The sequence below is a fragment of the Marmota monax genome, unplaced genomic scaffold (genome assembly GCF_021218885.2).
Source record: "Marmota monax isolate L192 unplaced genomic scaffold, Marmota_monax_Labrador192_F-V1.1 WCK01_AAM20220418_F8-fsc00263, whole genome shotgun sequence".
Lineage (NCBI taxonomy): Eukaryota > Metazoa > Chordata > Mammalia > Rodentia > Sciuridae > Marmota > Marmota monax.
In genome coordinates this window covers 762,955-788,422 of record NW_026693408.1, presented here as the reverse complement: position 1 = coordinate 788,422, position 25,468 = coordinate 762,955, and the positions used below count along the sequence as shown (strand labels likewise).

The 25,468-nt window shown below is 35.7% G+C and overlaps 1 protein-coding gene and 1 non-coding gene across 5 annotated transcripts in view; both read right to left on the bottom strand.

Moving 5' to 3' along the window:
- Rnf130 (ring finger protein 130) overlaps window positions 1–25,468 on the bottom strand; it is a 114,072-nt gene that overhangs the window by 6,639 nt on the left and 81,965 nt on the right. Inside the window, exons 6-9 of one of the 4 annotated variants that reach the window (XR_009228028.1) lie at window positions 23,883–23,979; window positions 21,997–22,316; window positions 18,468–18,561; window positions 11,373–11,578 (exon numbers count right to left, since the gene is read on the bottom strand). Coding sequence is in view for 3 of the 4 variants with exons in the window: in XM_046457035.2 (XP_046312991.1) it covers window positions 11,563–11,578; window positions 18,468–18,561; window positions 22,112–22,316; window positions 23,883–23,979 (412 nt within the window). In the remaining variant the exon portion in view is untranslated. Of the gene's footprint in view, window positions 1–11,372; window positions 11,579–18,467; window positions 18,562–21,996; window positions 22,317–23,882; window positions 23,980–25,468 lie in introns of those variants that run through there. The other 3 variants (XM_046457035.2, XM_046457037.2, XM_046457036.2) reach the window with 3 other exon arrangements.
- Window positions 13,243–13,310, bottom strand: Trnat-ugu (transfer RNA threonine (anticodon UGU)). The gene has a single exon. It is a non-coding gene; the product is annotated as a tRNA-Thr (tRNA).

Genomic DNA, 25,468 nt, shown 5'->3' with positions numbered 1-25,468 from the left:
ATTTTGAGACAAGGTCTTGTTAAGATGTCATGGTTAGACTCAAACTTGTGATCCTCCTGCCTTAGCCTCCTGAGTAGGTGGATTACAGATGTCCACCGAACCTCTACCTAAAAGTTCCTTTTTAAAAACCAGGAACAGGTGTTGAATTTTTGCAAATGATTTTTCTATATCTATATGACTTTCCTGTTAATCTGTCAATAAAAGTGAATCAGTGAATCACACAGATTTTCAACCTTGCATTTTTTTTTAAGTATAGCAAAGTTTATTAGAAGGGGAAAGAAACTCTCAACTGAGAGAGTTTGGTCCTCTTGGAGAGAAAAGTCATTAACCTTGCATTTTTTAATAAGTTTCAATTTGGTTGTAATGTTTTCCTTCCCCACATACCATCAGTTTTATTCAGGCAATCATTTCCATCTATATCATAAGCTAAATTAACTTACAATTTTCCTTTCTTGGAATGTCCCTGTAATGATTTGGTGTTAATGCTATGCTAATTTCATAGAAGGATTTGGGTAACTTTCTTCTGTCCAGAAAAATTTGCGTAAGAGTAGTGTTATTTCTTTCTTAAATGTTAGAAAGAATTCTCCAGTGAAACCATGCAGGCCTTCTTTGAGTAAGTATTTTAAATGATTGGTCTAATTTATTGCCTAGATGTGGGAGAATTCAGACTTCCTATTTCTTCTTATATAAATTTTGATATTTGTGTTTTTTCAAGGAATTTGTGAACTTCAGCTAATTTTTATACTTTACGGTCAAGGTCTCATAACATTCTTTCATCATTATTATTTTTCCTTGTGGCAAAAAGTACATAACATAAAATTTGCCATCTTGACCATTTTTAAGTGTACAGTTCAGTAACGGTAAGTACATTCACATTGTTATAAAATAAATTTCCAGAACTTTTTCATCTTACAAATCTCAAAACTCTACACTCATTAAACAACTATCCTTTTCTCCTCCCCACAACCTTTGGTAAACACTAGTCTACTTTCTTTTTCTTTGTATTTATTATTTTTAATGTGTATATGCTTTTTAGTGATATTTCTTATTTTTCATTCCTAATATTGAATGTTTCTTCTTATCAGCAGATCAAGTTAATTCAATTAGTCTTATTAAAGAAACAACTCTGTGATTTGTTCTTTTTTTTCAAGTGTGTGTTTTCCAAGGAATTCACTTATGATCTGTATTTGTTTCACTGGATTTAGCTTGTTATTTGAAAGAAATGCTTAGAACATTAATTTCTATATTTTCTGCATTTTTTTAAGAGAGAGAGAATTTTTAAAAAATATTTATTTATTTTTTAGTTTTCGGTGGACACAACATCTTTATTTTTTTATATGGTGCTGAGGATTGAACCCAGCACCCCATGCATGCCAGGTGAGCGTGCTACCGCTTGAGCCACATCCCCAGCCCCTATTTTCTGCATTTATGGTCACAAATTTCCCTACAACATGGCTCAGTTGCTTCAGACAAATTTTAATATGTCATATTTTATCAACATTCAATCAAACACTTATTATATTTTCCACTGCAATTTCTTCTTTGACTCATGAGTTCTTTTTTAGAAGCAAACTTCCACCCTCCCTCTCTCCCTCCCTCCCTTCCTTCCTTTGGTACTAGGGATTGAACCTGGTGTCTCTTACACGTCAAGCAAGTGCTTTACCATTTAGATATGAGTCCCCAGCACCACAATGATTAAGTGCAAACATCTGAGGATCATTCTAATTACTTTCCCCCCCATTTTTAAATTGGTGTTTTATAGTTGTACATATTGATGAAATCTGTTGTTACATATTCGAACATGCACACAATATGACAATATAACTTGGCCAATATCACTCCACAGCATTTCCCATTACTTTCCCTATCGCCCACCCCTTGCTAATTATCTTTTTGATACTGGTTTATACTGGTAAGAAATCAAGTCTGCATGATTTCAATCCATATATTTTTGTTGAAATATGTTTTATGACTCAGCAGAGATGTATCTAAAAATAGCAAATATCCTTTGCTTGATGAGTTTTTATATACTATATATAATATGTATTTAAAACGTCTTGGTCTGTTAATTGTGATGTTCAAACATGAGTATTTGTTCATTATCAAGAGATACATTTAAATAATAGTGGAATTATCTATTTCTCCTTTTATCCATTAAATTTTGTTCCTTATATTGGAGGATACATTAAGTACATCTATTTAAAACTGTTTTCTTCAAGATGAATTAACCTTTTAATTATTATGAAATGTCTTTTATCTTAAAACAGCAGCAGATATTTAGAACAATTTTATTTTTATTATCGTTTACATGGTGTTTTTCTGTTCATTTTACTTTCACATTTTTGTCTCCTTATAGCAAGGACATATCACATATACATGTATGTATATAAATTTAAAACTAGTGTATCTTTGTGTATTTAGCCATTCATTTATACTCACTACTAACATATTAGTATTTAAATCTGTAATTTTATTGCTTATTTCATTTGTCCAACCTGTCCTATGCTATTTTCCTCTTAACATTTTCCCCTCATTTTTAAAAACTTTACTTTTTAGTTGTAGATAATACAACAACTTGATTTTATTTAGTTATGCTTTTATGTGGTGATGAGGATTGAACCCAGTGCTTCACAAGTGCTGGGCAAGTGCTCTACCATTGAGCCACAACCTCAGCCCATTTCCTCTCCTTTCATATAACTTTGTAGTATTTTCCTACTATTATTTTATTATGTATTGTTTTATTATTCTTTTAGTGGCTACACTAGTCTAAAAGTTATTTTATTAATTTTTTGGTTGTTATGACATGTATCCTTGATTTATTAAAGTCTACTATAAATTAGTACTTTTACTTATTCCTGGACAATGTAAGTCTCTCAGAACACTTTATAAAAAAAATACTTTTTAGTTACCAATGGATATTTATTTTATTTATTTATATGTGGTGCTGAGAATCGAACCTAGTGCATCACACATGCTAGGCAAGCACTCTACCACTGAGCCACAACCCCAGCCCCTCAGAACACTTTTATTTTATTTATTCCCTACTACCTTTTGTGCATTTGATGTCAAGTAATTTCTATAAGGTATTATTAATAGTACTGTATATGTCAATCACAATTTAGATTCACCTACGTATTTACCTTTTCTGCTGATCTTTAACCTTCTAGCATCTCCATATTTTCACCTGGAATCTTCTTCCTTTAGCCTGAACATTTCCCTCTTAGTATTTGTTGGAAAATGTTCAATTTCATCTTTAATTGTGGTAATTTTTTCCCTAGGTATTTAGGCTAGCATTTTTTCCCCCCCTTTAACATGCAATTCACTGTTTTCTGGCTCCCTTCTTTCTTTCCCTCTCTCCCCGTACTGGGGATTGAATCCAGGGCTCATACACACTTGCCACTCTACCACTGAGCTACATCCCCAGTCCTTTTTATTTTATTTTGAAACAGGGTCTCACTAAGTTGCCCAGGGTAACCTTGAACTTATTTTCCTACTTCCGTTTCCCACATGGTTCCCATTGTTTCTGAAAGATACTAACTCTAAGTATCCTGTTGTTACTTTAGAAGTAATGTATCTTTTTAAAAAAATATTTATCTTTTAATGTGGTCTGAGGATCAAACCCAGTTTCTCACACATGCTAGGCAAGTGCTCTACCACTGAGCCACAACCCCAACCCCAGAAGTAATTTATCTTATGTTGGAGAAGAAAGGCAAAGCTGGAGGACTCATTTCTTAATTCCAAGACTACCACAAAACTACAGTAATCAAGACAATGTGGTACTCATATAAAGATAGGATAGAGATTAATGGAATAAAATTGAGAGCCTAGAAATAAAATAATACATCTATGATCAATTCATTCTTTGAGCCACACTCCCAACCCTATTTTATATTTTATTTAGAGACAGAGTCTCACTGAGTTGCTTAGGGCCTCACTTTTGCTGAGGCTGACTTTGAACACACGATCCTCCTGCCTCAGCCTCTGATGTTGCTAGCATTATAGGTGTGTGCCACAGCACCCAGCTAAATTAATTCTTTTTTTTTTTTTTTTTAAATTAATTCTTGCAAGGGTGCCAAAGATCATTTAATGAGGCAAAGAATACTTGGGAAAGTGCAATTTGTTATGAACAGATGCTCAACATCATTAGTCATTAGGGGAATGCAATGAAACTGGATTCCTACCTCATAGCATATATAAATATTAACTCCAACTTGATCAAACACTTAAGTTTAAGTCCTAAAACTGCAAAACTATAAAAATCTTAGAAGTTTTTGTAATTTGAAATAGATTTTAAAATAGATGTCATTGGGGCTGGGGATGTGGCTCAAGCGGTAGCGCGCTCGCCTGGCATGCGTGCGGCCCGGGTTCGATCCTCAGCACCACATACAAACAAAGATGTTGTGTCCGCCGAAAACTAAAAAATAAATATTAAAAAATTATAAAAAAAAAATAGATGTCATTTAGAAATGTCATTCTTAGAAATGACACCTAAAGCACAAGCAACCAAAAGGGAAAAAAACAGGTTAAGTTAGACTTCTTCAAAATAAAAACAAGTTCTTGAAAGTCACTATGAAGGAACTGAACCAAATGTTTATATAATGGTAGAAAATATTTGCAAATTGTGTATATGATAGGGGTCTAATATCTGGAACAAAGAACTCAACAACAAGAACAAAACCCAGACAAGTTTTAAAATTAGACAAAGCACTGAATAGATATTTCTCCAAAGAAGATACAGAAGTGGCCAATATAAAAAGAAAAAGATGCATTAGGGAAATGCAATCAAAACTATGAGGTATTGCTATACCCACTAGAAAAGGGTACTATTCAGAAAAAGTGGGAGGAATAATAAACACTGGTGAAGATGTGGAGAAATTAGAACATCACTGGTAGGAATGTAAAATGTTTCACAGCTAGCATGGAAAAGAGTCTGGCGGTTTTTCAAAGAGTTAAAACATAGAACCAAATGACCCAGGAATTCTAAGTATATACCACAAAGAATTGCAAACAGATGGGCTGGGGATGTGGCTCAAGCGGTAGCGCGCTCGCCTGGCATGCGTGCGTCCCGGGTTCGATCCTCAGCACCACATACAAACAAAGATGTTGTGTCTGCTGAAAACTAAAAAATAAATATTAAAAAAAATTCTCTCTCTCTCTATTGAAAAAAAAAAATGCAAACGGATTCCTGAACACTGAAGTTCACAGTAACACTATTATTCATTTGGGTTGTTTCCATCCCAGACGTCCCATCAATGAATAGTGGATGAACAAACTGTAGCGCGCAAGTGCGCGCGCGCACATACATAGGACAATTATTCAGTCACAAAAAGGAATGAAGTACTGATATATGCTACAATGTAGATGAATCTTTAAAATATTATGCTAAGTGAAAGAAGCCTGGCACAAAAAATTACATATTTTATATAATTTTCTCTATATGAAATGGTCCAAGTAAGTGTATCTATGGACACAGCAAAGATTGGTAATTTCCAGGGGCTGGTGGGAAGGTGGAATTTAGAGCAAGTGCTTAATGGAAACGGGGGTTTCCTTTGTGGAGATGAAAACATTTTGGGGAGGTATGTTTACATTCCACTGTGATACAGATGCTCCTTGACTTATAGCAGGGTTATGTCTGGATTGTTATTGTTAAGTTTAAAATACTATAAGTTGAAAATGTACTTAATTCTCATAGCCAATCAAACATCATAGCTTAGTCTAGCTTACCTTAAATGTGTTCAGAACATCTACATTAGCCTACAGTTGGGCAAAACCATCTGAGCTCACTTTATTGATTAAGTAGACTGTACTAGGGCTTGAACAGAGAGCCTCATACATATTAGATAAGTGCTTTATCATTAAACAACATCCCCAGTACTTTTTAAATTTTATTTTGAGACAGGGTCTGGCTAAGTTGCTGAGGCTGGCCTTGAACTTGGGATCCTCCTGTCTTAGGTGAGTGTCATTGCACCCAGCTCATAAAGTCTACTTTAAAATAAAGTATTGAGTATCTCATATACTCTAACTTATACAGTACACTGTAGAGTATTGGTTGTTCATGCTTGTGATTCTGTGGCTGGCTGTGACTGTGGCTCACTGTCACTGCTCAGCAACTTGAGAGTGTGCATATTGCTACTATGGGAAAAAGATTAAGATTCAAAGCATAGTTTCTATTGAGTAAAAATTGCTTTCATATCATTGTAAAGTTGAAAAACTATAAATTGAACCATCATAATTTGAGGACTGTCTTTATACTAAATGCCACTTTAAAATAGGTAACTTTATGTGGCTTTCACCTTAATTTTAAAAATTGAGATGCAAATGATGCTTCTTTTGACTTCTTTTAAGTTTTTCTTTGCCTTAATTTTTTTTTAACTATAGCATCTTGGTATAGTTTCCTTCTTATTTATTATGCTTAGTGTTTATAATACCTCTTGAGTCTGTAGTTTGCAGTCATTTGCCAATTTTGAAAACTTATCAGTTATTTCTCTCTTCAAATACTGCTTCTGCCTTATTCTGTCTCCTTTCATTCTATGTCTTGAATTATAAGCACATTAGATTTTTTTTTTCATCATGGTCAAGACTCTTTTTGTTCTTCAACCAGATATTTTCTTCTGATTTGTATTCCAGTTCAAGAATCCTCTCTTCAGCTATGTTTAAATTTATTAAGCCTTCTACTGAGTTCTTATTCCCAGTATATATTTTCAAAATGTATTTCCAGTTCTCACATTTCCATTTGATTCTTTGTTGTTTCCAGTTACTGGCTGAAATTATCCACCTTGTTATTGTTTTCTATATAAACTCAGTTATTTTAAAGTCTTTGATGTTTTTAATATTTAGATTTCTTACAGAACTTTTTTCTTTTTTCCCCTCCTGTCTTGATCATTTGGCCTTGTAGTCTGATATACCTATTTTTTTTTAATAGGTTACTAGACAGTTTTATGAAAAATGTAGAGATAATCCAAGGCTGTTGCTGCTACTATCTTTTTCTAGAGAATTTCCTACTGTCTCCTTACAATATATCACTTTCAGACTATAAATATATCACTTTATCCTAAGTAGAGATTTAGTAGATTTTGAACTTGGGCTTTAGTCTTTGAGAAGGTTAGTCAAATTCTGGTTTAGCCTATAGTTCCAATGTGGCTCCCTTCTGGGATCCCAATAGAAAGTCTGGGGGTGTTTAACAGGGCTCCATTCTCTTGGAGGATTCTGAATTCCAAGTTTTGTTTCACAAGCCCAGTAAGACTGCTTGAGCTTTCCTCATCTCAATCTTTCAACCATTACTTTCTGGTCACTTTTCAGCCTCTGCTTATAAATTGGTAAATGCTTCAAAAGGTGTGTTGAACACTGGGTTCATATTCTGTACTTCTTTTCTCTAGGATCCTGGCTCTCCAATTTTAACAACTACTTTCACTATGCAAACTTCATTGTGTTTTTGCAATATAACAATATAATCTACAAGTCCATAACTTTTTTTTTTTTAAATTGTCTTTTCTTAAAATTTTTTCTTAAAAATTGTCTTTTAGTTGTAGGTGGACAGTATCTTTATTTTATTTTTATGTTGTGCTGAGGATCGAACCCAGTGCCTCACGTGTGCTAGGCAAGCACTATACCATTGGGTCACAACTCCAGCCCAAATTTTGTGTCTTCTTAAAGAAATTAAATAATGCTCAATTCTTCTCTATTCTGGTCATCAAGAATTCTATTTTCTTGGTATTATCTCTAGCCTAACCACAGGCCCTATTTACAGACCAGATGGATATATTTGCTAAAGTTACAGTCTAGTTGGTCAATACATCTGATCTGTAAATAGGGCCTGTGGTTAGGCTAGAAGTCGAAAAGTATGGAATACTTTTCCATACAAGTGGACAAGTTTTATCACTATGTGTGATAAATGACTAGAATTTTCACATAAAGCAATCCTCAATAACAAAGGGATGGTAGCCAGAGGTGAAACTGAGCCTTTCCCATACTCCTTTCTATGGGTTGCATGTATTCTCATCTGGACCTTGTTCTTCCATGATGATGAGCATGAATCAGTCCTGTCTGTGCACTAGGTGAACATGTGTGTGGGGGAAAGCATTGAATAGAAGGCCAGCTGAAAGATCTAAGTGGTACAGGACCTTTTCTGGGCTGAACCACACCTGAGCAAAACTCTCATCACTAGGAAGGATTTTGCTGGGTCCTTTTCACACAAGAAAGGGGAAAAAGAAAAACACTACTGAATAATACTATATGCCAAGCACTTTCACAAACATTATCTAGTTTTCACAGCTCTATATTGCTGTTAATATTAACTTTCATTTCATCATTGAGAGAAAGAGCCTAGAAGAAGTTAAATAACCAACCCAGTGAGGGAAGGGCTAGACCTGGACTCATACCCACTGCTTTACTGAACAACCTAAAGTCCAGATCAAATTAACATAAAGAAATGTTGTTTTCTTTGGCTGGTGATATAAATGAAATACTTAAGAGGGACAACAGAAATTCAATTTTCTTTGCCAAAGCTTAACAGTGCCTATGCTGGACAAAATTTACATTGTACATGCTGCTCCTGTGAACTAATATACATACTCTGGGTTGCTCCTGCATATTTTCAGATTGAAGAGCATACCTAGCTGAGAGCATGGGAACCTGAGCTGCAACACATTTATACCTCACCAACAGTAAGTAGTATCTCGAGAGAAAAGGGGAAGGAGAGATGGCAGGGGAGAGAAGGAGAGAGCATAATAAAATAGTGGGGCTGATTCTGCCTGTTTCTCCACACAGTGAGCACCTATCCTGTTGTGAGAGTGACAAGAGGAATTATTTGTTTATATTGTACTGTAATTTGTTTAGTATTAACAAATAATTGGGAAGGTAAAAAGTGAAGGAATATTCAGGATCTTTTTTCAACTGTTTCAAAAAGTTATAGTCCAGCTGGTCAAACTGAAAGTGAGGCTTAATTTCATCAGGCTTTAATGGCTACATTAAGCCATCGGTAGGATCAGGTGAACTGCTTTTCTGTGGAGGTTCTTCAGACTATAATCTTATCAACTTTTGGTCTATGTAAACATGAAGGTTTCCTTGAAATAAAATATCCTTGAAAAATATTTTGGGGTAAAACCTAAACAACCTTTGCCTTATTTATTACAAAAGTTTGTCCAAGGGGCTGGGGTTGTGGCTCAAGTAGTAGAATGCTCACCTAGCATGTGTGAGGCACTGGGTTCCATCCTCACACCACATAAAAATAAAAATATTGTATCCACCTAAAGCTAAAACATAAATAAATTTAAAAAAATATATATATATATATAAAAGTTTATCCAATAAGGGTTTAAAACTCAAAAATCATATCTATTGCAGCCTAAATTTGGTCAATTTCTAATTTTTAAAATAGTGAACAAATTTTCAACATCATACATTATTTCTATTCATAGCATGCCTATTAAGAAATATAACAACTGCATTTTGATGCCAACTGTCTCTGGTCCTAAGGAATAAAAATCCATACTTTCAAGATGCACAGGCATGCATGCACACGCATGCACACGTGAATATGAAATGCACCACTTTCTTGGTTACTGAGACCATGATTAATTAACACATGAAAACTTGATGTAAGTTAAATCTCAACACTACACAGCAGTAGATTCCAATATTAACAGCTGATGACAAATTTTCTCCAGGATTGACAGATAGCCTCACCCTATTAATATATTCATTACACTTTTTAGATCTTGCAAAAATTCTGTGTATCCTGAAAAGCACCTGTTGTTTTTTAAAACAAGTCTTGATGCTAAGACTTGAAACATGTGAAAAGAGGAAAAGTACATTAAACTATATTAATTATAAATAGTAACAATGTCATCAAAAGTCCTACATCTCCTGATGACTGTTGAAAGAAAATAATGACTCATCATAAACAGGAAGAAAAGGAAAAGAAAGAGCCATTTTGATTTTCACTAGAATAAAACTAGGCAAAAGAGGAACTATATTATTAACTTAGGAAAATACTGCTGGAAGGAAAAATTGTATTGAGAAAGATGTTAATGCAACAAGGCTCTCTAGAGAATACTGTTAAAATACTTGGATGACTTCTCCAGCATTCTAAGTTGGCTGGTATCATCAGGAGGGCCACTGAACCAATGAATTTCAATGGACAGAAATGTAATGAATGTTTCTATGAGTTTTAAAAAATACTTTAACCTTTTGTGCACCTAACAACAGAGCCCTAAAATACATGAAGCAAAAACTGACAGAATTGGGGCTGGGGTTGTGTGGTTCAGTGGTAGAGCAGTTGCCTGGCATGTGTGAGGCCCTGGGTTCGATCCTTAGCACTGCATATAAACAAACAAATAAGTAATAAATAAAAATAAAGGTCCATTGACAATTAAAAAATATTTAAAAAAACCCTGACAGAATAGAAGGGGAAAATACACAATTCAACGATAGCAGCTAAAGACATCAATACCCACTTTGCTTGATAGAGCAACTAGAGAGAAGATAAAGAAGGAAAAGAGAAGATTTGAAGAATACAATTAAGCAACCAGACTTAACAGACATCTACAGAACACTCTACATAACAATAGTAAATATATGTTCTTCTGAAACTGTGCATGGAATATTCTCCAGGATAGACTATATGATAGGTCATAAAATAAGCTCCAATAAATTTGACATGATTGAAAATCAGGCCAAGTATGTTCACCAACCAAGTGAATTCAGAAACCTATATACAAGGAGACTTGGAAAATTCACAAATATGCTGGTCTTATTGCTCAAGCATACAATTTAATATAACAAAATATTTCAATGTTTTCCTCATCAATAAAGCAAAAACATTTCATTCACACATACAAAATTGCTCTCATCCAACCTTTCAAATTTTCTTTTTTAAAAATGAATACTAGGTAAACTATAAAAGAACACCTACAACAAATATTTACTAATCAGTGTGCATTTTGTAAACTTTTATACTCATTTCTTCACCCACAAATATTTATTGAGCACTTACTACATGCAAAGCACTCTACTATGTATGGGAAATACCAAAGGGAGCAAAACGGTTCAAAATCCTTGCTACCCCAGAGATGGAGCTAAAATCCTGGAGGAGGCAGATCACCTCCAAACAAAGGAAAAGTTATAAAAGAGTGCATAGCACTTTTGAAGAAAATAAAATGGAATAATTCAATTTGAGCGCCTGAGGGAGTATTTCTATGCAGGACAACTCTACTCTGCTTTCTACTTGGGCACAGTGGGAGCCTACGTTAAGATACCAAAAAATAGTGTTATCGTTATTTCACTGGGAGTCATACACACTGTTTCTGAAATCCATACAAATGAAATTCAGATATGTCATCTCCAAATCAGCCTTTGAAACACAAGTCAGTAAATAATACTCAACAGCACAGTCTTTTTTATTATTTATTTCTTTTAATACAAAGCTTTGGCATTAGCAATTTTATGAAAAAATAAAATGTACTAAAAATAAATGCTGTGTGGCATGATTGGTAAATGATGCACAAAAATAGGTTCTTTTTTCCTTCAAGGCAATCAGTCAGAAAGCAGTTTTTTTTTCCTTCTTCAAAACCACTCTACCCTATGGAATAAAAGGAAAAGAGATGTCATAAATTAGTTAAAGGGTAGATGTCAATGTTTAAAAAAAAAAAACAAATAGAAAAACGATTCTAACTAAAGGGTGGCCTAGGACTGTCCCCAACTGTTTCCTAATCCCTTTTGGTAAAGCCAGTAAGGCCATTAATTTGCCTGAAATCAGCAGTTTCATTTCTGTATTCAAGTGGTTTGTCATCTTAAAAGTGTTTTAATATTCTCGAAAGAAATGCAGGAAAAAGTATCAGGCTGATACTATCTTGTTTAATATTTAGGGACAATTATCACTCAATTTACAACTTCTCCTGGATTAAATAGTTGCTAAATGTTGAGTGTGCTGGTCATTAAAATATGTTCCTTCCTTTAAAATGTGCTCCTCTTTTACTCATCAAACAAGAATGTCATTACTTATGATGAAGTTAGAGTTGAAGAGCCCAGACTTGTAGGGATGCAGGACGTGGCTCTTTCTTCCAGGAGTTTGCCAGATTTTGCATGTAAGTCTGTGTGTTTCTATCCCTAAATAAAATGTACCCAAAGTCTTTTAAGTTTTCCATCTGTCTCTCAGGCTCATGCTGCCTTCTTCACAGACCCTGGCACTGCTGCAGCTGCCCTCACTTCCTAGCCCCTTGTATTCTGGCTAATTTCATTAGGCCCCCCTGCACAGTCTTTCATTTTGAAGGTTCCCAAATCAAGTCTTTAGCTCACCTTGAGACCTATACTTCAAATTGCTATAATCTTTGGCTATCAAACACTTTTCAAGGATCTCTTGATTTCATCTCCTCCCCACCATCCTGACATCTTCCTTCGATTCTATATTTTTAATCCTAACCTATCTTCTTGCCTCCATTCTCTACCACTTCAAAGAAACTTCTCAATCACCAGGAATTATCTTTCTGCTGAAAAGTCTTAGATGCTACCTATTATTTATAAGACTAAAGTCCAAATTTTGTAGCCCGCATGCTGTCACTGCCACAAGCTAGTACCTACAACAGATACATCAACCACAGCCTCCCTGAGCCTGCTATTTTTCCTCATTTTGTGCCCTAATTATGCTCTTCCTGGTTCCTAAGTTACTTATTGCATGAAGCCACCCCCGCCCCCATTTTTCTTAACACTCTCAGTGCCAAAGCAGCAGTTCTCCACTCCTTCTCTTTCATCACTTCAAACTCCTGCAAGGGAATGCCAGGCCTCTGCTAGCTCCATAGATGAGCCTGGTGCCTAGTGTGCAGTGGGAAAATGGCTATAAAAATGAATGAGAGTCATTCAACTTTTTTTTTTGTTTTTTTCGGTACTGGGGATTGAACCCAATTTCACTTAACCACTGAGCCATATCCCAGCCCTCTTTTGTATTTTATTTAGAGAAAATGGTCTCAGTGAGTTGCTCAGGGCCTCGATAAATTGTTGAGGCTCGCTTTGAACTCACAAGCCTCTTGCCTCAGCCTCTGGGATTACAGTGTATGCCACCATGTCCAGCAGTCATTCAAGTTTTTGAAAGGATGTTCCCAACTTTACAAAAAGCCCTATGCCTTATTATTTATTATAATATTACTATTTATAATATTTCCTCAGAAAAACTGGCTATTAGATAAAAGGACTTTATAGAGGTGAATCAAGATCTTTAAATACACTTTATTTTGCTACTCTTTTTTTTTTTTTTGATACTGGGGATTGAACCCAGGGCCTTGTGCGTACAAGGCAAGCACTCTACCAACTGAGCTATATCCCCAGCCCTGCTACTCTTTTAAGAATTATAAAGTAATGTAGTCATAATATTCCTAATGTAGCCAAAACATGTAAAGAACCATTGGGGAAAAAAAGAAAAATAAAAAGACCACTGCCAAAAACAGACATCTAATCAAAGGTTCTGGCTGCCTTTAATACTTTTTTTTTTTTTTTGTAATCATATTTCAAGAAACTAAATTTGTCTTCTTCAACCACATTATTTGGAGCCCTCAAATGACTCTCTGGAGTGGTTGAAGACAAGCAGTGTAAAGCAGAGTTGGAACCAGAACAAATGGGTTTGAATTCAGTGTTCTTCTTCCCATAACACCTCTCAGGGGTTATTTAATCCTTCTGAGCCTCAGTTTATTCTTTTATATCTAAATGTCTTAGAGTGGCTAAAAGGAGAAATAATTACCAAGAGAAACAAGGGGACCCAATATGCAGCAATACATCTCAAACACAGGGCGAATTTAAATCTTTGCTGGAATTGCTACAAGAAAGGCATTCTCATTAAAATAAAAATGAAGACAGTTATTAGAATGAGCAAAAAGTATTTGGCTGAGAACTAAAAATTTAAAATTCTTTAGGCCAGTGTTAAACTGAAGGATACCACCTATTAGCTTATAAAATCAATTTAGAAGTCCATGACTAGCATTAACAAAACCAAGTATAAGACAGATTACACTAAAGAATCATGTCTGTTAGTAAAATTTCTGTTTTACTTATCTACATGGGAGTACTGTGTCATGATGCAAAATGTATCTTACTATGGAAGAGGGTGAAAAAAAAAAGTCTGACAAATACCATTTTTGAAACTTAAGATTCCTTTGAAAGGGGCCAGGAAGGCAACCCAAACCCTATTATTGGGCTCTGATTCTTCCTAGGAGACAATTCAAAAGGGAAATCTATCTCTAACCTCGATAGTCGAGCTCGCTAGCATTCAAAGTACCCATGTCTTAGACAACTCTGAATGGCAGAAAGTTCTTTCTTATATTTAATAGAAATCTGCTTCTCTGTGATATCTCCAGAGCTCCAGAACTGCAGAGTGAGCATCTCCTTCTGTATGTGATGGCTAGTCAATATGAGGGTGCTCATTTAAGGAGTATTAAATGAGGGTACAAAGGTTTACCAATATGGGAGTAATACCTTGGGGATGGGGCACTCAATGAACAGTAGCTATTTTCATCTTTAGGAGTTCTTTGAATATCTGGAAAGACCTCTTGCATCATCTCTGTTCCCTCTTTACTAAACCAATCAGCCTCAAGACATTAAATGATTAATTTTTCAGATCCTTTTATATTGAGATGTGCTAATCTGTCAATTTTCCTCTTACAGTCCTGAGCAGAATAATTCAGAAATAATCAGTACTGAGCAAAACAGAAACGTCAATTTCTTTTATCTGGTCGATAATTTTAACTACCAAATCTAAAAGGCAGACAGCTTGCTAGGAATATCAGAAAGCTAGAAACCAGTTTTTCTTTTTTGCAGTGCTGGGGATTGAACCCAGGACCATGATCATACTAAACAAGCACTCTATCACTGAGCTATACCCCCCAGCTCAAGCTAGGGCTTCCTGATCTCAAGTTATGATAGGGGAACATTTGTTCCAGTTATTTCGTCACATTAACCACATCAGATTCATTTCCTCCTGTGGAGACAGTTTTGAATGGTTAGGATGCGATCTCCATGAATCACCATTCTAGGAAATGGAAAAGGGCTCTAGAGGATACCTAGTCAACTTAAAATCTATCCTACACTGTTGACATACTTGTTCCTCAAAAGCAATAATGAAAATATGTATCTTTCTTATAGTGAGAGAAAAATAATAGGAGCACAAATATAAGCTAGTGGATGTTGAGATTTCACAGGGTTTATCTGAATGACAGAAGCAGAACAAAAAAAGCACCTCCCATGGGAGCTGAAGTTTAATAATCTTCCTTACCTAGGTACAAGAAATAGAGGTATGAGGAAGCTAACACACACACACACACACACACACACACACATTTACCTTGCATTTATTTGCTTCTTTGACTACCATCCTGTTTATATTTGCAAAGTCCCCAAATTCACTACATTTGTTTGCAGTGTTAAAAAACAAAATTTAAGGCACAATTAGTCACAGTAGAATACTTAACTATCTTTAAATATGTTTATATATGTCTATCTTATAAATGGATAAAGTTACCCAGAAAATTAAATCAGGGTGATTAAAAAAGGGATCTCACTTTGGCTTTTTACTTTTTTGGTGGATACATCCAAAAGAGAAGACAGATTTCAAAGAATTTACAAATGAATCACAATTTCAATTTATTTGCCAAATAAACCTCTTCTCTGGAATAAAATCACAGGGATTTTTCATCAACATCTTTGAGACAATGGGAAAGAATGACTATTTGTTATGCTTTCTATTGTCTCCCACAATAAAAATGGACTTTAAAAAATTAATTCAGCTGGGCATGGTGGCACATGGTAGCACAGGAAGCTGAGGTACGAGGATTATAATGTTCAAGGCCAGCTTCAGCAACTTAGTGAGATCCTGTCTCAAAATAAAAAACAAATAAATAAAAAGGACTTTAGTGGTAGAGTGCTCCTGGGTTCAATCTTTAGTACCAAAAAAAAAAAAAAGTGAATTTAGCTGGGTGTTATGGCCCAGACCTGTGATCCCAGCTACTTGGGAGGCCAAGATAGGAAGATCCCTACTGGAGGCCAGTGTGGGCAACTTGGTGAGACCTTGTCTCACAATAAAATAGCACAGTGGTAGAGGGCTTGTTTAGCATGCATGAGACTCTGGGTTCAATCCCTAGCACTGCAAACAAAACAAAAACCCCAAATCAACTCACAATTACTGTAAAAACAAAAAAGCAAATGCATAAAAGCACAAAATGGAGAGGAAAACATCACCCCAAATTCTACCTTAAGTTAATCACTTTTAATATTTTGGTAACCACCCTTTCATACAATGACATGTGTGCATATACATATAAGTGTGTACACACACACACACACACACACACTCAATTTCTCTCTCTAAATGAGATCATGAATATTGTTCTTCAGAGTGGTTTTGACTGAAGGCACAGAAAAAATAGTCAAATGAAGAACTGCAGTATCAACTCTCTACAAAGGTTGGGCTAAGACATGGATCTAAAAGATCCATGACTTAGATTCTGAGTCATGCAAGCATTTTTGCATGGAACTGAAATAATATGACCCTGGTACTTAGATTTATAATAGGTGCCATATTTAATTGAGCATTCTCGAAAATATCTCATGCATGAAGTGAGCATCTGGCAGATTCTGAGTGGCAGTCAGGTGACCATTAAATTGCTTAATGATTCTCAAAAAGTACCCAGAGTGTCACTGTTTGCTTGTTCTGATTATGACTCATTAGGAAAAATTTTAAGAAGTAGGCTTCTATTACTATCTTGCCTGATGGGTCAGCATGAAAGCAAGCAAAAGAGGTGGTTGCAGTAAAAATAAATATTTCCTTTTGAACTGAGGTTTGAATCATAGGCACTCATGGAGCTCCTATGTTTTTGTATCCTTTTTTATGGAAGAAATCAAATTTATTTGCCAAGTAATAAAGGCAGATGGCCACCTTATTCATAGAACTTTGAAAGAATTTCAGCAGAATTGGTTTAACATTTATTGAGCACTTATTATGTACTAGGCACTGTGCTAAGCACTTTAATATGCTAATTCTCATTAATGACCCTGTGATGTAGTCTTACAGTTATCTCCATTTTATGGACTAAAATACACTTAAGATAAAACTTAATTGTCTAGGTCTTACAAGTAAAAAATGGAGGAGCTGAGAGTGAAATCCAGGAGTGTATGACTCTAGAGTTGAAGGAATTAACAAGGTGCTCTGCTGAAGAACAGAATCAGAAGTCCCCCAAATACAAGCAGCTGGCTGTTGACCTAATGGCTGAGGTAGAGACTACTCATCTCAAGGCCGAGAGTGCCTATGACCATAACATCCTGCCAATATGTAATGGCATGGATGCCAAAAAGTACTTGTATGTACTCAGCCAAAAGATCAAGTTAGAGATAATAAGATGTCACTGGAAGAGGAGGTTACTTGCCCATTGTTTCTAAAACTGGATAATATTAATTAAATCAATAACATGAGTCTTTTGGTATTATTAATCACTTAAAAAACAGGATATAATTGAATAGAGAGCACATGAAGTCTACTAGTATCAATTTAGGTTCAAATTTGGACAGGTCCCAGGGTTGCTTCCATCTCTGATTACTTTTCATGAATACTGGTAAAAGAAAGGACTTAATTGAAAATGCTCAAAATTTAAAAAACAAAAAACCAAAACACCTTTCCCATATTTTATCACTGTAGAAAGTTACTTTTGGAAAAATCACTGGACCAAAATGGACCTTAGCAGTCATCTAGCTCAATTTTCTATCCTTCATCTTACCTATAGCAGTCTCCACAAGCAGTATCTACTTTCTGTCTGCATTCATAGCCCTGGGCTCCCCTGAGGCAAACCATCCCACCATTAAGTAGCCAACGTATATTCTTTCCTTATTTAGTTGAAATCTGCCTTCCTATAAACTTCCTTTTGGCCCCCTTGAAAATATAGTTTCTGCCCCTTGAAAGTATAGTTTATATCGATTTTTTTCTTCCTGACAGTCTTCCCTAAACATTTGGAAACACCAGGTCCTCTTTCTGATGGTTTCTTATAAGCTAAACATCTAAGTTACTGTCCTTAATCTTAGGCAAGGGTGCCAGTGTTCCCCAAAAGCTGAATATTTAAGTCTCCAGATAAAGTCTGATGAGCTCCCCAAAGTGGGGGCTATTCTTATTGATGGTGTGGACACTGACATTCTTTACATACAAGACTATGCTGGTTCCCTCAGCATTTATAACACGGACGATTCATTTTAAGCTTGATGGTACATGAAAACTTTTAGATTTTTTTCTCAAGTGAGCTGTTGTTGAACAGGGTGTGAACTCCCAATCTGTGTAAATGACCATAAAGATATGTTCATAGAATAATTTATTTTGCTAGCTATGATCCCACTGGTATCAGTATGGAATTGGTGGGAATCCAATTCTCACCACCTTTATGAAAATTACTCTACATATTTTCTGGGATCATCTGGCACATGCAATCCAAAAAACATTTGTTACTTACTCATTAGCATTCAAGCTAGCTGTGGCTCTGATGATCATGTAGCAGAGTGTGAGAGCACTGAGGAGGCCAAAACTGGCAATAATAAACCATTCTTCTGTTGACAAAGGAAAGGGAGGAAATCACTCTGGGGAGAAGGTTAAGTCAAATTGATGTCAACATTTCCCTCAAATGCAACGAAGCAGACGTCAACGGAGGTGTAAGCCAAGACTGGCTCAAGGAAGTGAAGCAGGAGGAGGTTTGCCAGAGAGCTACTAACTGGAGAAGGTTAGTGGAAGTACTGGTAAAAGCTGCAAGGGAGAGAGGAAAGCATGGCCCAACCATTTCTTCCAGTTTAGGTTCTGAGGTACGTGAGAAGTATGGCCACCAAAAATTGTGTAGGAAAAATATGTATATAAAATTGCACATGGACATATTTATTTTCATTGGTAACTGAAATGACGATATAACCACACTTATAACCATCTTTCAAATTTCACTTTGTCATTTCTGCATGGTTGATTCACTCATTCCTAGCTAGCTAAACGCTCAGAAATACGGCATAGTGGCTCTCAAAGGTCTTGTGGGCACTTCAAGCAGTCTCCAAGTTTGCCTTCCAAGATACCACATCTACAATTTTTTCTCTTATGTGCAGGTTTTCACAGGACATTAAAAGGATATCTCACTGGGTATAAAGAAAATGAGTACCACCCTTTATGAGTCCATTGTGGGAAGCAACACTTGTTTTTCTGGTGTTGAAGTGAAGTAAGAAGGGTAAGTGACTGACAAGGTACTCAGCTCACCAAATGGTTGAAAACCTCTGGTATACAGAGATCTAAGGCTATCTATAGTTCTCTCTATGGTCCGTCAGTCAGTCAGTCTCTCTCTCTGCTTCTTCCTCTCTCCATCCAGGAAGTCAGTTATTATTTCCCCTTAACTTTAATATTCAGAAAACATTTATTTGGGACCTCAAAATCAACCTGAGAATCATTATGACTTCCTAAAGTCTTTTTTTTTTTTTGGTGGTACTAGGGATTGAAACAGGGGCATTTAACCACTGAGTTATATCCCTAGTCCTTTTTATTTTTTGAGACAGGGTCTTCATGAGTTGCTTAGGGCCTTGCTAAATTGCTGAGGCTGGCTTTGAACTTGCAATTCTCCTGCCTCAGCCTCTTGAGCTGCTGGGATTGTAGGCATGTGCCACCATGCCTGCTCCTAAAAGTCTTAAGTAGAAAATATTTCTTAAGAGTATGCACTAACTAAGGCTGGTATTACTCAGTAAAATCCCCTTGATGTCTGTAGTAAGGCGAGAAGAAACATTTACACTTGGAACGCCAAATCTTCATGTGCAAAAGTTGTGTGTAACATGGTGTTTCTTTATCTGAGTTTCGAAAATCCTAAAACTGTATGTAAAATTGTGTATGCATTGACACTTTTCTAGAAAAAAGATTCTGGTTTTTAAGGTAATGACCTTAAATGGTTAAGACAGATTGCTCTTCATGATTCCAGGATGCTGAATTTGTTCTACATGCATATCTTTGTCCTCATCGAAATTTATATTATTAAAATGCTTAGTAAACTCTTAGTGCAGCCACTGCCTTTTGGATTAGTTTTCTTCATCATCAGATTCAAGTTTTTTATTTATATCAAAATGAACCTCTGAGAATTCATGTAAAATCCACCACTTTAAACTATATATTTTAGGTTAGAAATATGTATACTGAACCTTTAAAAAATCAAGAGATGAAAGGTTATCAACATCAAGGAGCTTAGCACAGCATTCTTTTTGTCATATTAAAAACTTTTTTTTTTTTTTTTTTTTTTTGCCTTTTGAAAGAGCTGGGGATCAAACCCAGGGCCTTGCATGTGTTAAGCATGCTCTCTACCACTGAGTTACATCCTTAGCTCATATTCTTAGAGACTTTTGTACATGATATAAGCAGACTGACATTATTTATAACTTCGGCTTTATTTTTGTCTTTTTTTTTTTTTTTTGCTATGAGTTCACTTACAAAAACTAGTTAAACGACGGAGGAAGTAAACATTCATAATAATACCCAGCAGGCTCAGGAGTACTTAGCAATGATCTACTGCAGCCAGAACCTTGGTAGCCTCTGTTCTCCTAACTACTTATTTAGCACAGTGCCTTGCACACAGTGGGTGCTGGGTGAATGTACTGTAGTTGGTATGGTGCTACAGGGATTTGGAGGGAAAAGCAGAGGTAATCTGGATCTAGCTTAATCATACAAACTTTACTTATTGGCATCATGTGTAAATTCTGCTAAAGGCAATTAATTTGGTACATGAAGTAATATTTTATCATCAAAAGCATAAGATTTTGAGGACATTTCTGCATACAATATTAGAAGGTCTGTACTTTATGTAGTAGTAGGTGCTCAATAAATGTCTAATCAATGAAGGACTTACAAAAACTCAATAAACAAATAACCTTCAACTCCTTTATTATTATTAGATCCAATTTTTAAAATTTAAAAAATCATAAAAAATGAATAAAATAAAATCTAGATCATAAAACTTCAATGTCGAAGTAGGAAAACCATGAAATGCTATTAAAACAAATCACTGGGAAATGGCAAGAAATGAGCCAAACCATATCAAAGAACAGTTTTACTTATTTCAAACTGCATGAAGGATTTGGGAGTTCAGATAACTGATCAAATAAAACCTGAGAAATAATTTTCTAATAATTATCTCTGGTTGGTTCCACAAACCACATGAGTCTTAATACATAAAGAAGACTTATTCTGTAACTATTTTCCCCCATTTTACTGACTCCCAGTTGCAAGTGCAGCCCCATCAGCTTCAGGGATTGAAGCTCTAGGCAAGGCAACAGCATAAATTGGAAAAGGCAGCACCAGAGCAGCGACAAGAGATGGGTGACAGGTTGTTAGATGGAAATTGCGCGTAAAGAATGAAATTGAAGAAAAGAGTTGGCTTGTTACTGGGTGAATGTCTACAAAGTCCATACACACACCATTGGCCCACTCACACCATATGTAGGCATTCCCTTAAAACACTTTGTACATTTATTTTCTATCAACAGTTCAACAATCAAGATGCTTATAATGAGCTCAGAACATTTCTTTTGAGGCAGGTTACCCTTTGGCTTTTCTTCCTTCTCATGTACAATTATAGCAAAGGGTAAAGTGCCAAGAGACCAAACTTCTGAAAAAAAAATATAAAATAAACAATGACATGCCATCTCAATTGTTCCTGAAGCCTTGAAATTTTAGGTTTAAATTCTAAATTAGGTTTTTACTAAGTGGCCTGAAGCGTGGGAGATCAAGAGCACCAGTGCTCAGCTACCTAACATACCAGCATTGATGCTGCTGGCCTACGTCACATTCCAATGTCTCCGTAACTGTTTGCAATGCAAAGATTTCAAAACAAGGTTTATAAAGCAGCTACTAAGACAAACCTCTGAACAACTGTTCATCTAGTACAGCTATTTCTATTAATCAAACACCAATACACAAGCATCTTATTATAAAGTTCCATTATTCCAAACACCTGTTTTAACAAAAGTAATTACCTTCTCAGTTACAAAGTTGCTGGCCCAGGTGGACTCATCTCTCCCCTTGGCAGTCACTGCATGCCCAAACCAAGCAGCAACTCGCCCTGTGCCTGGGTAAAGGGTCCCCACTTACTTGTTACTGCAATGTTGATTTCTCCTGTTCTAGGAGTGAGCTCCCCATCCTGAGGAAGAGGTGATATCCCCGAAGTTCGAAGTGGCTCAAGGCCAAGGGAGGTGTCATTGGCGAGGTCACCTAGGGCTGATCTTCTGTTAACTGCTTGGGTTCTGGTGAGCCTTTCCATATCAAATGCTACATTATCAGTACATGGCAGATTTGGCTGCAAAATATTTCCAGGTTAAAAATAATTGTAAAAAAACAAGTTCTTTCATAGAACCCTGAATGTCTGATACCCTATTGCAAGGACTTCACCAAGTTCTTTCCATGCAATTTCTTCTCATTTCACTTCCTATCTATGTTTTCTACTCTCACCTAAAAGATTTTCTTCAAAAGGACCAGTTCATTTCCCAAAAATGTCACAAAGGAAAACCAAAATCTACTGTAGAAACTTGAGAAAACTGGCCAATGATTTTTTTTTTTTCCCCAAAGATAACCCTTTATGGACATGACTTGTATGCACAGGGAATCATAATCATTATTATAAGGCTGACTAATTAATATTCAATTTAACACCTTTATTTTATTTATTTTTACGTGGTGCCGAGGTTTAAACCCAATGGCTATATATGCTAGGCAATATATGGTTGAGTTACAACCTAACCCCCTAATATTCAGTTTAAAAAACAATGTACTATATTACTTTGATTAATGTTAAATGTTAATGTTAAGGAACAGCTGGAATATAAAATGCCCCTCTCATCTTAAAGTAGATCAAAGTTGAAAAGACTTTTAAACTGAAAGAAAATGATCTATTTCAAAATCTAAGCAACTAATCCTGAAGGAGAGGTACACAAGTACTTGGGGCCAAAGTCTACCATTTAAAAAGTAAGTATAAAATTCTTCTTTTTTGTACCAGGGATTGAGCTCAGAGATGTTTAATCACTGAGCCACATCCTCAGTCCTTTTTTATATTTAGAGACATGATATTCCCAAGTTGCTTAGGGCCTTGCTAAGTTGCTGATACTGGCGTTGAACTGAAGATCCTCCTGCCTCAGCTTCCTGAGCTGCTGGGATTACAGGCATGCTATAATCTTTTATATAGCTAAACTATATTATCTCTGACAGGATCTCTGGGGACTGAGGATAAATGGGGCATTACTGTCCAAATGTATAGCACTTAAACTGTGATTTAATAGTATATTTAAAATAGGACTACTTAAATTTCTTTGGATTGCAAAGCTAAAACGAGGAGTTCATCTGTTCAACCAAACTCAGCTGTTGAGAATATTCATTTATTATATATGTATTTTTAAAATATTTTTTTAAGTTCTAGATTTATGTGGTGCTGAGGATCGAATCTAGTGCCTCACATGTGAGGCAAGCGCTCAACCACCGAACTAGAATCCCAACCCTCATTTATTATATTTTTGCAACCAGAAAGTATTTTCCTCTAAAAAAGCACAATCCTGGATATATACTTCTTTTAAGGAAATAAAGGAAGTCTCTAAAGTTCTTGGTAAGTCAGTGTTGGTCTTTGCACTGTCAGAGCCAATCTCTATGCCAATAGTTCTGTCAAAACTCTTTGCCAGGTTGTTAAAAGTTCTTCTGAATCTTTTGTAATCTATAAGAAAGGTACTTGTTGGACTAACAAGGTTATCTGAAAAAAAAAAAAAAAGCCAGTGTATTCTTGTGAGACTGTCATGTCTCCTATTATAACAAATACGTTATGTTGTATTACAATTAGATAAGATACTATGCAAAAGCAATGACAAAATTGGAAACATACCACAATTCCCAGAGCCTTCAAAATATTAAGTTTGCACATAGGACAGGTACAATGTTCACTAAGCCATGGATCCACGCATGATTTGTGAAAAACATGCCTATAAAATAATGGAGAATTATGTTATAAATTACATACTGAAAAACTGTTAGGTCAAAATGAAAACAAATGAAATTTTAAGTTAGTTTGTTTTTCCTCCTTTTAACACGTTTACAATACCCCAAAGACAAATACTGGAGGTTTATAAAAATATAACTTCTAGGGCTGGGGCTGTAGCTCAGTGATGGAGCACTTGACTAGTATGTGTGAGGCTCTGGGTTCGATTCTCAGCACCACATATAAATAAATAAATAAATAAATAAAGGCCCATCAACAACTAAAACACACACACACACACACACACCCTTTACAGAAAATCTAAACCCAATCTCTTGTATGAATAGTACTATGTGATGCGAACTAATGAGTAGGAGATCATTGTTTGGACGTTTTTATTTTGCAGTCGTGGGGATAGAACCCAGGCCCTTGTGCATACTAGCTAGGCAAGCACTCCACAACTGAACTACATACTGATCCTATTTATTTATTTATAAATAAAAAAGAGACAGGGTCTCATTATGTTGTCCACGCTGGCACCAAACTCCTGGGTTCAAGCCATCCTCATGCCTTAGCCTCCTATGTAGCTGAGACTACAGGCTCACACCACTGTACCCAACTTGGACTTTTTATCCTACCAAATTCCAAAAAAGACTTGAGGAAACCTAGCAAATTTATTAAGAATAATGGTATTCATACTTTGTAAATCAGTTATTCTTCTTATAATAATAGCTTATATAGAAAAATGGAATTTTGAAAACATATTAAGCCAGGGTTAAAATCAAGAGTTTTCTGTGTAAATTATTAATTAGTTTCATGGAACTCAATCTATGTTAAATATTTGTAGAAGTCACAGGGCAGCTGGAACTATTTTAAGGAGTGAACTGTGCCTAAGAATCAAATAACACTTGGCAAATTTCAGCTGAAACTTTGTGTGTGTGTGGGGGTGGGTAGACATGGGTGATTTCCTCTCACGTTCAGAACAGAAAATTACATCCTCGGGACAAGAAATAAGTCAGCCACAGAAGGGTTTGAATTCTTTGAAGAGGAATTTATGCCCTTCAGAGGGAGAAATGATTTTGAGGGAGCTACAGAGATTATTCTGCAAGCTCAAGAACCCCTGACTGAGAGCTCTGAGAAGCTGTAATTGAGACTGAAAGAAGCTTGGGGTCCTTGACAAATTGGGAAAGGAGTAGACACCAATACAGACTTTCAGGACACTTTTGGAAGACACACTAAAGTCTTTAAGTTTAGAGTAAGGGAAATTTTGAGAATGATACTAAATTAGACCATGGTATGTTTTAAAAACCCTGATTGTTAATTTATAACTTAAACGTTATGATTGCTGTTTTGAAAAATGCAGTTTTGGTTTAAAATGGGGTCTTTTTTTGGGATTTGGAGTAAATATTCATGCATAATAAAACTTCAGTCAACAATATATACTGCTCTTCCATCACCACTTGATGACCTTGTATCATTTAAGGACAAAAATA